Source organism: Schistocerca cancellata, chromosome 2, assembly GCF_023864275.1.
Source record: "Schistocerca cancellata isolate TAMUIC-IGC-003103 chromosome 2, iqSchCanc2.1, whole genome shotgun sequence".
Lineage (NCBI taxonomy): Eukaryota > Metazoa > Arthropoda > Insecta > Orthoptera > Acrididae > Schistocerca > Schistocerca cancellata.
The window spans coordinates 845,891,945-845,905,348 of record NC_064627.1 but is presented as its reverse complement, the minus strand read 5'-3'; the positions used below and the strand labels follow the sequence as shown (position 1 = coordinate 845,905,348).

At 38.8% G+C, this 13,404-nt stretch overlaps 1 protein-coding gene across 1 annotated transcript in view; it reads right to left on the bottom strand.

Moving 5' to 3' along the window:
* Nucleotides 1-986: 986 nt before the first annotated feature.
* Nucleotides 987-13,404, bottom strand: part of LOC126159222 (galactosylgalactosylxylosylprotein 3-beta-glucuronosyltransferase P-like) — a 172,577-nt gene continuing 160,159 nt past the window's right edge. Inside the window, exon 6 of the mRNA XM_049916500.1 lies at nucleotides 987-3,983. Coding sequence (XP_049772457.1) covers nucleotides 3,876-3,983 — 108 coding nt within the window. The 3' untranslated portion in view covers nucleotides 987-3,875. The remainder of the gene's footprint in view (nucleotides 3,984-13,404) is intronic.

Below are 13,404 nucleotides of genomic sequence, written 5' to 3'. Positions count from 1 at the left end.
TGTGTTTATTGCTTAAGAAAGCTTGTGTGAAATTTCTTGGAAATCTGTCAATTACTTTCACAAGCCTTCACCACACCCCCTTTAACTTACTGATTTTAACCGGTAATTGGATAGTCACGGCCATAAGGAAGTATTTTATGACTTCTATATGTGTAAGTCATTATCCATTGCCATCTTTAAATTCATTGAACACTAATCTTATTAACTATATGATTCTGAGCACTATGGGACTTAACATCTGTGGTCATCAGTCCCCTAGAACTTAGAACTACTTAAATCTAACTAACCTAAGGACATCACACACATCCATGCCCGAGGCAGGATTCGAACCTGCGACCATAGCGGTCACCCAGTTCCAGACTGTAATGCCTAGAACCGCACGGCCACACCGGCCGGCAATCTTATTAACTGTCTCAATTTGCGACAGTAGTGAGCTTGCATTTGAGCCACCATAGTAGAGCAGTCTGACACACAGCTCCCAGTCAGTACACTGCTTGGACTCAGCTGACCCTATCAGGTCACATTATTTTATTCACAGTAGGTACACTTTATTTTTCATGGAAATGAAATGAGCTTGTGGCATCGTTGTCCGGCAGCCCATGCGGGAATCTTCGGCCGCCAATTGCAAGACTTATTTCAGTCGACGCCATATTGGGTGACTTGCACGCCGGTGATGAGGATGAAATGATGATCAGGACAACACAAAACCCAGCACCGAGCGGAGAAAAATCTCCAACCCAGCCGGGAATCGAACCCAGGCCCTCTTGAATGGGAGGCGAGCACATTACCACCCAGCGAAGCAGGCATACTTTGTTCTTGATGCCTTACAAGGAGAGCATAAATGATTAATAAACGGGAATGATTTATTTCCCAGACCCTGCGCAGATAGAAGTAATGATAAACAGAACAGGCATTTCATATTTGTTGTACTTTGCCACGATAGTTCTTTCTAGACACAAAAGGCAATAATCAATAGAAACGTTTTATTTAGCTAGCGCTGTATCATAGTTCACAAACACGGTTAATAAGTACATTAACAGACAATTTTGATGCATACAAATATACAAAGTTCAATAAATAACCACAATAACTATACTAGAATTTTAAATAATAAATGACATGTCTTGAAAAATACACATATAGGAACCTGTGTCCCAACATGCCAAACAAAAAGGCTAGGTACTAATGTACCCAATTACTTATTTTAAATTACATTATATCTATGATTGTAGATTACGTATTGCATTTCTCCTTGCCTGATATGCTAGCTGAGTTACGGATTTTCAACTGTTGCTACTGAATGGCGAAAACTCTCTTTATGAATGATATTTCGCACATATACTCATATTTCAACAATCTATAATTTTACCTCTGGGCAAGCGAGATCAGAAACGTTCAGCCTATATCGCACATGCACACCCTGCGATCTGTCGAGAACGCTCAGGCTGCGTGTGGTTGACACTGTCGAATCACTGGCTTCCGATTTATGGAGTCCAAACTCTCGAACAGAAAATGTTTCGGCCGGGACAGAAGGCCACTAGCTCGTCAGCAAGTATGTAAGGTTTTCCCGTTACACAATGTTGAGAAAGTGAAATTAGTTCTCTTTTCTCTTCCGTTACCCTCATACTTATAGTACGAAGATGAAATGAGTTTTACGGTGTCTCATCTTTGGTAGCCCTTGAGGAGATACTGCAACTGAACAGATCGGACAGGAATTTCTGGATCCCGCATTTCTGCCATTTCACTCACATTTCCAGACTAATTCCTCATATAAAGTTTGAGATGCCAAATGGAAAAAGATAGTAAAGAAACTGCACATACATGCACACTTAAAGCAGGTCTCTATATATACCAGTAAATGACACTGAACAATGTATGATATTAATGGACCAGTATAATGAAAATCTCTTGCGAAAGAACTCTTGCTCATAGCTATGATATGTTGAATTTATTCACATTAAATCTGTTTACGTTACTGTGGTGATAAAACATGTGTTTGTTTTGTTGTAGCATAGATGATACAAATTGCATCCTTTCCATACTTCAAGGGGGTTGCTAAGCCTTGACACCATTGAGCATCAAGGTATCCTCTCTTAATGTTTTGTTGGCTTTCCGTCCCCAACACCTTTACCTCATTTCCCTTCTATGAAAATTAAGATTTAATATTTTAGCTTTGATTTCAGTAAACTGAGGCACTTATCTAGCACATACAACCAGTAGTTAATGGCTTGCTTCTTCTGTAGATGTTACGTATTAAAGTTCATTTGTAGCTAATAGCAACTATTTATCTATAAAAATTGGTTGTGTTAAGTAGTTTAACGTTTACATCACATTCTGTGAACTGCTTATATGTTTCTGGTGCATGAAACAACTGTTCCCATCAGCTAGTTTCCATTTACAATTTACAACAGACTTAATCATTTCTATAGTTATCAATAACAAATGTTGTAAGCAAGAGAAACCACTTCCTATCTCCTGAATTATTGCCACTGTGTATGATTGTTCCTGTTGAAGTGTTTTTAGTTTCATATTAGGAAACAATTTCCGTAATATGTACAAAACTAAAGTCTGATACATTCTTTTAGTTCTCTATGTCAATAATTTCTAAGGCTAAATTAAACAAATTTTTCGACAGTACTTGTATGTTTAACTGTCATTGTCAGTTTCTTTTCAACCTCTAACTGCCTTCCTAGAAGAAATACTTCACAATCAATCATCTTTCCAACACTAATGAGAAATCAGCTTTTACAGCTGTATCAAAAGTTGACTACTCTACATTCAATTTGGTAATAATACAGTATATATGAATTTGAGGAAAACTTAACTCCAAGGATATAAAGTACAGTGATAGAATAACCAGCAAATTAACAGACTGTTTGTGTTCTTAATGGGCAGCCTTACAAAACAGTTACAGGACTCAGCACATTATTATATGAAGCCATATATGAAACACATGGAAAATCAACAAGTGTCACAATCCTGGAGCGATAGCAAGGGTACTCACAACTAGAACATTACATGTTTGTATCTTGTTCAAAACGGGTTGTATCGATAGGCTGAATGATAAAAATATTTTAGAATATCTTCTTCAAGAATATTAATATATTATTGAACTCTATAATTCCCAGGTCTCAATGTTTAATGTATTGCATAACTGCAGTAAAAATACTTTTATGAGCAGATCTTGTCCTTGACCTAGCATGTTGTACACTCTTTATAGGCAGTTATCATGCGTCTCTCTCTCTCTCTCTCTTTCTCTTTCTCTCTCTCTCTCTCTCTCTCTCTCTCTCTCTCTCTCTCTCTCTCTCTCCTCATTTCCCTCTTGACACACTACCACACAGACACATTACAAATAAATATTCTGTTCCTTTTTACATCCTCTTTCAACAACGTAGCAGTAATTGTTACAGCCATATGACAGCTTACTTGTCTGCAGGCAGGTACATTTCAGTCCATATTTTTACCGTTTACAGCTACAAATTTCTTAATATAATTATTGATTTTTAATTTACAGAAAAGACAACGTTTTGTTACAGTAGTGATATGAGTAATTCTTTACAAATGAAGAAATACACAGAAAGAGAGTTCAAAACTGAATGTGTGCTTTGATTTAGAAGAATTTATTATATTTAGCATCAGTATGTAAACTTTTTAATGTATGATAAAGTTATCATATAAACTCATTTAATTTGAATGAGTTTATTGACAATAAAATATTCAGTTCAAGTCTTGGTGCCAAAATTTTCAGTACTTAAATAGAAGTATGAAATGTGACTTGCAGTTAAAGAAATCAGCAGAAAACACATTCAAATCATAGATTCTGAAAGTTACAATGGCACTTTAGCTACATTTGTATCAACGGTGAACGAACTTCCCTACACAATTTGTTTCTTCAGAAGTACCAAATTTGTTTTGTTGTATTTTTTAATGTCTACAGGTGCTGATGGTTCATTCTTCTTAGTCTGAGTGTGCCACACCAGTACCTAAAACAACGTAAAGAAATTATCACAAAGTGCTTGCTTGAACCAGCAATATCTTTAAGAATTTGTCTCTGCAATCATCACCTGTCTGCAAAACTGTGAACAATAATCTAATATATTACAGTAATATGAGAGTATATACTTTTTGTCTATCTGAAGTGAATCTTTTCGTATCCATATATAGTACAACAAAAAGGGTGTCAATTATCACTGGTTTCCTAACATCCATGAACTAGTAGCAATGGAGTGACTACAAATAATCACAGCATCATATTTATTGAAGGTTTATATTACTTAATAATGGAACATGCGTCATCATTATATGGAAACAGTACTTATAAACCTTCCTTGTTAGCTGCTTGTGCTAATGTGTGGCTGCTTTGGGACAAGGAGGTACAACGATCCTTGATCACATCCCCCCAGGAAAATTAACGATGATGGGTCTGCGTACTGGCCAGCCTCAATGTGAGTCAGTTTTAGCCGGTTTTCCATTTCGCACTAGGTGACCAGTGGGCTGATATCCATGTTCCACCTGAGATGGAAGATCGCAAACATGGGTTTCTACTGATTTTGATAATCAAATTCTACCACAACTCCATTGAAACTATCACTATTCTGTATGTTGTTCATACAGGTATAACAGTTACAGTTGGGTAACTACAGAAATAGGAGAAAACACATGAGGCAGAAATATGTAACTGTATATGAAGGGAATTTTTAAAAATAGGGAGTTACAATAAGTTACCAGTGCTGAAATCCATGTGCATAAAAGCGCCCAATTCCAGGACAAGGGGCGGCACACTGTTCCTCTATCGTACCGACGTCATGGATGAGCGTTGGGACTACTATGTTAAACAACCTGGGTGTGTTTTTCGTTTGTTTTCCACATTCACCTATTTAAATACTGGGCTGGTTTCTACATCCGATGTCAGACACATGATGTGCCAACACTATGTAACACGATGTCACAATTAATTATATGATCAAACTAATCAGAGACTGAATTGGTGCACAGACTCCTGCCCAGGGAAGGGAGGGGGTGGTGTGAGGGCCTGGCAACAGCATTACAATCCCTTTAGGAATGGTGACCCCACTGTAGTAATCGCCTATATGCAGGTGTTGTTGGTTATCTGTAAAATAGGAGATGGACGATATCATTTCCAATCAGGTATTGGCTGGATAAAGGGCACCAGACAGGACTGAAGAAACGGAGTATGTAAATAGCCAAAACTTAGTAGATGGAAACGAGGAAAATTGAAAATATTGTAATAGAAAAAAGTTTGAAGTAAAACAAAACATATGCTTTGTACATACCACGTTTCATCAATTAATATTACAGGTTACACAGTTACTAAAAAATGAGAGAAACCTGCACAGGCATTAAAAGATTTTTATAAATGTTTGTATGATTCATAAATAATTTAAGAGTAAAGGAAACAACTCCCCAGATAGCAGAGGTATTTAATCATGGACAGGCACACAAAAAGAGTGAATCTCTTAACGAGCTCGAGCACACACACACACACACACACACACACACACACACAGATACACATAATAATTCTAATTGAACATACAACATGTTCTGTGGGCACAGTACAGCTGGAGAGGTGTGTTTAGGTATGTTTAGGTGTGTGTGTGTGTGTGTGTGTGTGTGTGTGTGTGTGTGTGTGTGTGTGTGTGTGTGTGTGTGTGCGTGTGTGTGTGTGTGTAAGTATTTATTGTGTACATCTGTGTGTCTGTATGTGTTGTGTGTGCACCAGCTTGTTAAAGGACTTGTGCAAAACCTAGCGAAGTCTATAAGTCAATGCTTGTGCTATTTGGTCATTTGTCTCCTTTTCTCATTACTCCACTCTATCAGAATTTTCCTCGCCATGATTGTACAGTTCCACACATGAATGAGAAACCCAGGTAGTGGATAATGAAAATAATGATATTCTAGAAGTAATGTGAAAAGATGTGTATAAAGCCATTCAGCAGAAGAAGAAAGGGAAGCCATATACAGAAAATGACACAGCACTATTTTATGCTTCTCACTGCGTTATATGCTTCAATACCGAACCATGTACCTTGCTCTGCATAAAACAAAATCATATTACGAGAACAGTTGACCGTAATACTACCATATTACTACTAACTAAAACTTAAGTGCTCTCGTATGAGTGGTTGCCCATGATGATACGGAAACAATGATTACACTTATCTTCACCTACTGAATCACTAATCAAGGTTCACAGCTTATACATGGTGAATCACCTAAAACTTGCATTGCATATATTGCGGAAATTGAAAATGCTTTTGGTGTGCAGTTTCCAGAGAATGGATTGGTAAAGAGGGGCTCCTATTGCTGTCCAATCAACAGATCGTAATGATACTTAGAAAGTGTAGTTTTTGTGTGAACAAACTAAATGTAGGGCAAATTAGAATGTAACAGGTGTTTGTTGCAGCATTCATGTGCGAGTCGTTTACGAGATATCGTATTTTGAAAAGTTCCCACACCGTCTCTTGTACAACACTTGTTGTAGCCCACACTAAAAATCACCAGAAGTGCATATACTAGTTATGTAGATTCCGATCAGTACCGAGACAACTGAACGTCACAGGTTGTGTTCAAACTGACCGCCGGCTGCTGTAATACAAGCTTCTAATTTGTGTGGAACGACTGCTGCACATGTGCTAGCATTTCAGCGGAGATGTCCGAGCATGCTGCAGTAATAAGTCTTTGCATGTCATCGGGTGTAGTTGGTATGTCTTGGTAGGCAGCGTCTTTCAGCTTTCCCCAAAAAAAAAAGAACTCAACAGGCGCCAAATCTAGGAAACGTGCTGGTCGAGGTACAGGTCCACTGCGACCGTCGAACGAATTGGAAACAATTCGTGAAGACATGCTGTAAGTACGTCGTGCACTATGGACTGAACAGCCGTCGTTTTGGTACCACAGGTTCTTCCTAGTCTGCAGAGGAACATCTTTTAACACCCATGGAAGATGGTCTGTTAAGAGTCTGCGATACTTGCGAGCTTTCAGTGTTCCCTCTATGAAAAATAGGCCTATGAGCTGAATCTTCACTACCGCACATCACATGTTTACACACCACGGACACTGACGTTCCACCTGACGAAGGCGAAGGGGATTGTCAACAGAACAATAGTGTACGTTTTGGCGGTTTACCTGGCCATGACTGGTAAGTGTGGTTGCCCAGAACAATAGTGCACGGTTTGGCGGTTTACCTGGCCGAGACTGGTAAGTGTGGTTGCACCACTAAACAAGATATATGATACCCCTGGAGTATCCTGTCTTAATACCCATGTACAGAATTTAACACGTTTCTCATAATCGTTTCCATGCTGCTCTTGATGGAAAGCGATGGGATGGGGATGGAGCCTTCGTCGATGGAGAATGCATACATCACTTACCTGACTCATGCCACTACCTCGTGTGGTTTGCCGGAAGCTAAAATGTGGATAAACTTACACTACCACTTTCACGTAACTGGTCGGAGAGGACGATAAATAATTGCAGTGTCGGTGTGGGAGCTTCCCAAAATAAGATATTTTGAAACGACTGACAACAGAATCCTGTGATAAACATAACCCACATTTTAATTTACCCAAATTTTAGTTTGTTAGCGTCAATAGCCCTTATTCAATTAAAAAAGGTGTCTGTTTGCACGTGTACTGGGATATCTTGCCGCATATACTGTACAAGAACGAGCTGCATTCTTTCTACATGCTCCATACATCATGAGCATGTCGGCTTCTTCCGCATTGGTAAATACCATAGTCTACTCACGACATGTTGCTTGGACTGTGACACACCAGGCGCGCAGCTGCTCACGGATCAGAAACAAGTCCCGCGATACCACACAACGTAAAAGTTTCGAAGACGTTTCACTTCCTAGCTACCTAAGGACCGACTGTCCACTTTCGCTGCCCGATCCGAACTGTCATTTTGCCCGCCTGCGGCCGCGTCACCCGCGTGCCGACCATCGTCGCTCAACTGACTAGTGCACTTTCCTTCCCTGAAGCCGTTTCATAATAAACGTTAAATTCGTTTACATAAAACCAATACAATTTCCTTCTTAACGTTGAATGTCACGGCCAGTAGCCTTGCACCAAAATGCTTTCTGATAAATAAATAAAGAACAAAAGTAACTATTATGCACTAAACTTTACAACAAATTTTCTATTACCTAATGATTCAATACGATGTCATGTTGTCATCGTTCAATGTGTTTTGTGTGGAGGGCATGATGTTTTGATGCTTAACTGAAAATACTGACAATTTAAATTTACTATATATTTTAAGCAAATAAAGTTACAGAGTTGATATTTACAAAATTTATCATTTTAATCATGCGCATCTATTTGAAATGTCGATCATTAAGATCTACCAATGCGTTCAGATTTTAGTATTCAGGTCGTTTTTACAAAACCTGTTAATTTCACTTTAAGAGTAAGTCCTAAACTATTATAGGTATTAACAATATTCAAGTTTCATTGGGATCGTCATGAAAATTTATGGAAGATTGTAGATTAAGATTACTGTGGCTTCATTCCCTGAATAACTACAGATTTAAATAGTTTTCATGAATGTTTCCCTTTAAGGCGGATCTTAGGTCCTCCATATTTAACATTGATAAGCCTCCCCGGGCACAAACACCCCCTAAGTGGGGTTTCCCTACGACGTAGGTTCTCGTCTGTCTCACCCGCACGCTACAGCGCTTAGGCCTGACAAGCCTGGCCTCATTCGGCACAACAGACGTCTGTGAATTTCCCCTCCTCGTGGCGTGTCTGTGTTCTTTGTGGCACTCGGTCCTGGACGACAGGATTCGTTTGACAATTCCTGGAAGGTTGTTTCTTTCAGCCATATATTTACATGACAGCGAAATTTTTGTTAACTCACACACCTCCATTTAATAACGTGTTGGCGTGCCATATATGTTATAAAGTAGCACCCAAATTTACAAAACAAAAATTCATAATACAATAACATAAATATCCTAAGCATCAGATCAAGAATGTAATTATTTGTAGTGGTGTTGATGCAGAATGCTGTAATGTTAAAGAAACTTATATCTGACATAAACTATGAATTACGGCATATTAATTAAAAGCCAAATAAAATTATGCATTTATCAAAATCGACTGTCTATTGAAATACCAGAGTCACTGCGCTCCCTATCACAGAACCTTTTTCGTCACAACGAAGTCTCTACCGGCGCTCTACAGATTCAGATCCGAGTACCCCGCCGAAATTCTGTATGGCTCTGCATACCATTGGAATGGTTTTGGGGGAACAAATCTGATGAAATTCGAATCGCGTGTAGATACCAGAAAAAAAAACACTTTCCGAAGCCACCCAGATCTACAATAAACACTTCTCCCAGTGGAATCTATACAAACACATCTAAACTACACAGTAAACAATTGATTTATAGCGTTTACAAAATGCTCGTAACTTCTTCAATGATTTTGAGACGTGACATGTTATGGAAGTCCCTCTAGAGACATGCATCTCGTGACAGATTCCCAATCGACTTCATCGACAAATTAATGTATTCTTTTAATTCTGACTCAAAACTAACAACAAATTTGACCAAATCTCACTCCTCGTTTAATTCCGCGCAGTGAAGCTGCGTACACAAATCGTTACTCCATACAACAATAGATTATTCCCCAAAAATATTCTTAGATAAGTAGATAAACGTACATCTGTCTTCCTAGACAAGCATTATTAATTTTCACTTCACAAATTTCTCCGACCTCCATGCACCCAGATTTGCGTGACCATATCTTATAATTTGGAAATTACAAAAACATTTCGAAAAACGTAAGCCTAACACATACATACACAAATCTCTTATATAACCCCAAAAACATAATTTATACGCCTACTGTACACTGGTTTTGACTTGATACCGTTCCCCATATAATCAGGTTCTCCGAGCTCCTCTCAACCAAATGTGTGTCTAAACTATCTCTTTATAACTGCTCAGACCCTGAACCTGTCCCCTGTGAAAAAAAAAATCATTAAGCTACGAAACAACAAACAAGCTACAATAAATCCTGAAATAAAACATGGAAAATTACCCCTCCAAATAATCTTATACTGATGTTCTTCAGTACGGAGTCACTGTTTTGCACTCCCCGCATATTCCGGCAGACCGCATGAATTTCCTTTTCCCCCGGTACTTCTTTCAATTACAGCATCTGAAACTCGTTCTTTGTCTCCTGCCTTCCGTTGTCTTCCTCTCCAACGGGTAGCTGCGACAGAGCATCGACAGTACAGTTCTCGGTCCCTTTAATGTGGCGTATCTAGTAACTAAATTGCTGCAGGAACGTTTCCCAGCGCATCAAAGGGTCGTTTAGTATTCTACAGCCTTGCAGAAAGCTAAGGACCTTATGCTGTTGCCTCTCTATCTTCCAAATGCATATGGAACTTTTTGAATCCATGAACGATTGCAAGCAGCTCCTTCTCTGACATGCTGTATCCGTATTCGTGATCGTTGAGTATGCGGTTGGCGAAAGCCACACTCCGGTGTTCTACCTTCCCGCCGATTTGTTTTTCTTGGAAGATTTCGCAGCCTATCACATAAGCTGAACGGTACGACAAAAACAGAACGGAAGTGCCATGTCGGGATTTAGGTTATTCATTCCTCCATCCCCCAAGAATTTTCGATAAAACTCACATAATCCGAGGTACGATTTTAACTGCTTTCTGTTGGTTGGCCTTTTACAATCCGTGATTGATTTTAGTTTCGCAGTACTCGGTAAAATTCCTTCAGATGTAAGACTGTGTGCTAGAAACTGAATTTCCGATAGGAAAAATTCGCATTTGGCAATCATTAACGTCATCCCACCTCATCTTAAGGACACAAGCACTTCCTTCAGCAATTTACAGTGTTTGCACCAGGATTCCGTCGCTATTAAAATGTCGTCCACATACATCACCAACTTACTCCTTAAGCGTTCTCCTAAGATATGGCTTAGCGTTCTCACAAATATTGCCATTGAAATCTTGAGGTCGAACGGTGCAACCTTAAACCGGTAGCTTCGTACTTCGAATAAGAAATCTGTGTAAAGATTGCTTTCGTCTGCCAATGGGTTTGCCAAAAGCCTGAGGTCAAGTCAACACTAGACATCAGTTTTATGTTCCTGAAGTTTTGCACCAGTGCCTCCATATTACCAGGCTGGTCGAGTTCTCTCACAATTACCTTATTTATCTTACACGCAACTAATATGATTCTAACCAATTTGTCTTTTTTCTTTAAAATTACAATGCGATTACAATAACCGCTCCTACACTGCTCTATAATATCCCATTCTAGCATTTTCCTTTACCTGGCCCTGACGGCTTCCCGATCAGGAATAGGAATAATATGAGTCTTGCACTTAATTGGCTCGTGCGGCTTCACTTTAATGGAATATTGAAAGTCTGTTACTTTACCGGAACGATCAGAAATATGTCCTCATACCGGCACAACAATTCACATAACTGCTTTTCCTCTACCTCCGATATATCCTCGACTGCTTCTACCGTTTTCTTTATCCTGCCGCACATATTCTTTTCTTCAACCATGTGTATTTATGGTATGAAGTTTTATATTTACATAAGAAATCCCTTCCCAGCACCCCATTATTTACCAGTGCATTCACTACAAAGTATCTTATACTAAAATGATTCTCTTCGTACTTGAACTCCAACAGCGTTTATAGCCTTATCAGCTGACTTAAACCCCCAACTGCCGTTTTAATTTTTACACTATTTACGGGCAGTAATACTAATTTCTTATTCTTACCCTATATACAAAACCTTTTGACACTGCCGACACATTACTTCCAGAATCGAGCAGTGTACCTACTTTCTCGTCAATTACTTTAATTTCAATGACAGGCTGAACATTAATAATTTCTTTTCGCTCTAAAAACTGTTCCCTCAATAAATCATTCCCTAAGTCTCGTTCCTTCTCTTTCATCTCCAGAGTACGTATATCCTCTTTGACTCACCCCTGAATTATATAATAGTCTCAAAATAAGTCATTAAATGCTTCTTTCGGCCTATTTTCATTTTTTTCCCTTCTAGACTTCTCATTATATTAATCTTCTCTCGAGTCCACAAATGACGCTATAACGATTGCAATGTTCTACCATTCCATCGCCAATTAATACCAGTAAAATCTCATTCCTTCTTAAGACACCTTTCTGTCCAAATATCAATTTCTACATTAGAATCAAACACATTGTATTCTTCCTTAAAATTATCGAGTTTAGTAGCTAAACAATCATTATCATAAAATAAAACATTACGTTTTACTTCCACGTCATTGCAAACACTTTCACAAACAGAACTTTCAACACCCGCAGATAGGTCATTCAACTTGCTACATAAAACCTCACTTACCTCCGTCGACAAATCTTCAATATAAGAACCGTTCATAGTTACACCATCCTCTGCCGTTACATCACATAAATTGTAGCTATAGGATCGTGCAATTTCAAAATAATCAGTACCATTAAATTCCGCTGCGTTTTGATTTAAACCTGAGCATAATACATTTTCCTCTCCTGCACACTCCTGGGCCACATTAATTTCAGATCGCACATCAAATTCAGATCCACATCCATTCTCAAACAAACATTTAAGAGACATATATCGATCCAGAATTTCGGGTTCACCTCTATTAATAGAAAGGTATGCACAGATTTCTCCTCTGAAGTACAATACCAGCAGCTTCAACCTTCGTAACTTCAAAAAATGGTTCAAATGGCTCTAAGCACTATGGGACTTAATATCTGAGGTCATCAGTCCCCTAGACTTAGAACTGCTTAAACCTGACTAACCTAAGGACATCACACACATCAATGCCAGAGGCAGGATTCAAACCTGCGGCCGCAGCAGCAGTGCGGTTCCAGACTGAAGTGCTTAGAACCGCTCGGCCACAGCGGCTGGCTTTAGTAACTTCAGCACACAAACATCATTACTACCTTCCTTCAAAAATAATTCACCAATATCGACCGATACACACACGAACTCGTCAACAGTTGACGAGACTAATGCTACGCCGCCCTTATTAACCTCCTTAACAATTTTCGCCATCATCACCTTCATCACTATAATCGTTACCGCTGGTTAGTACCTCTATAGAATTTTCTATACCATCTTGCATACACATACAATTTCTTACGTGGCCTCCCAGATCTGTCAGCAACTTCTCCACCTTATCACAGAAATTTTTCTTCGCTTTACCTACCTTAGAGTCAAGTATCCCAGCTTCATCAGAAATTTTGCCTATTTCATCCCGAATAGCTTTTAATTTTTCGTCTATCAATTCGTCGACTCTACTAGCAATTTTACCTACTTCGTCTTTCACAAACGAAGCTGTTTCGGATTGAACAGAATCATTTTTTTTTTAATTTATGTCACCCA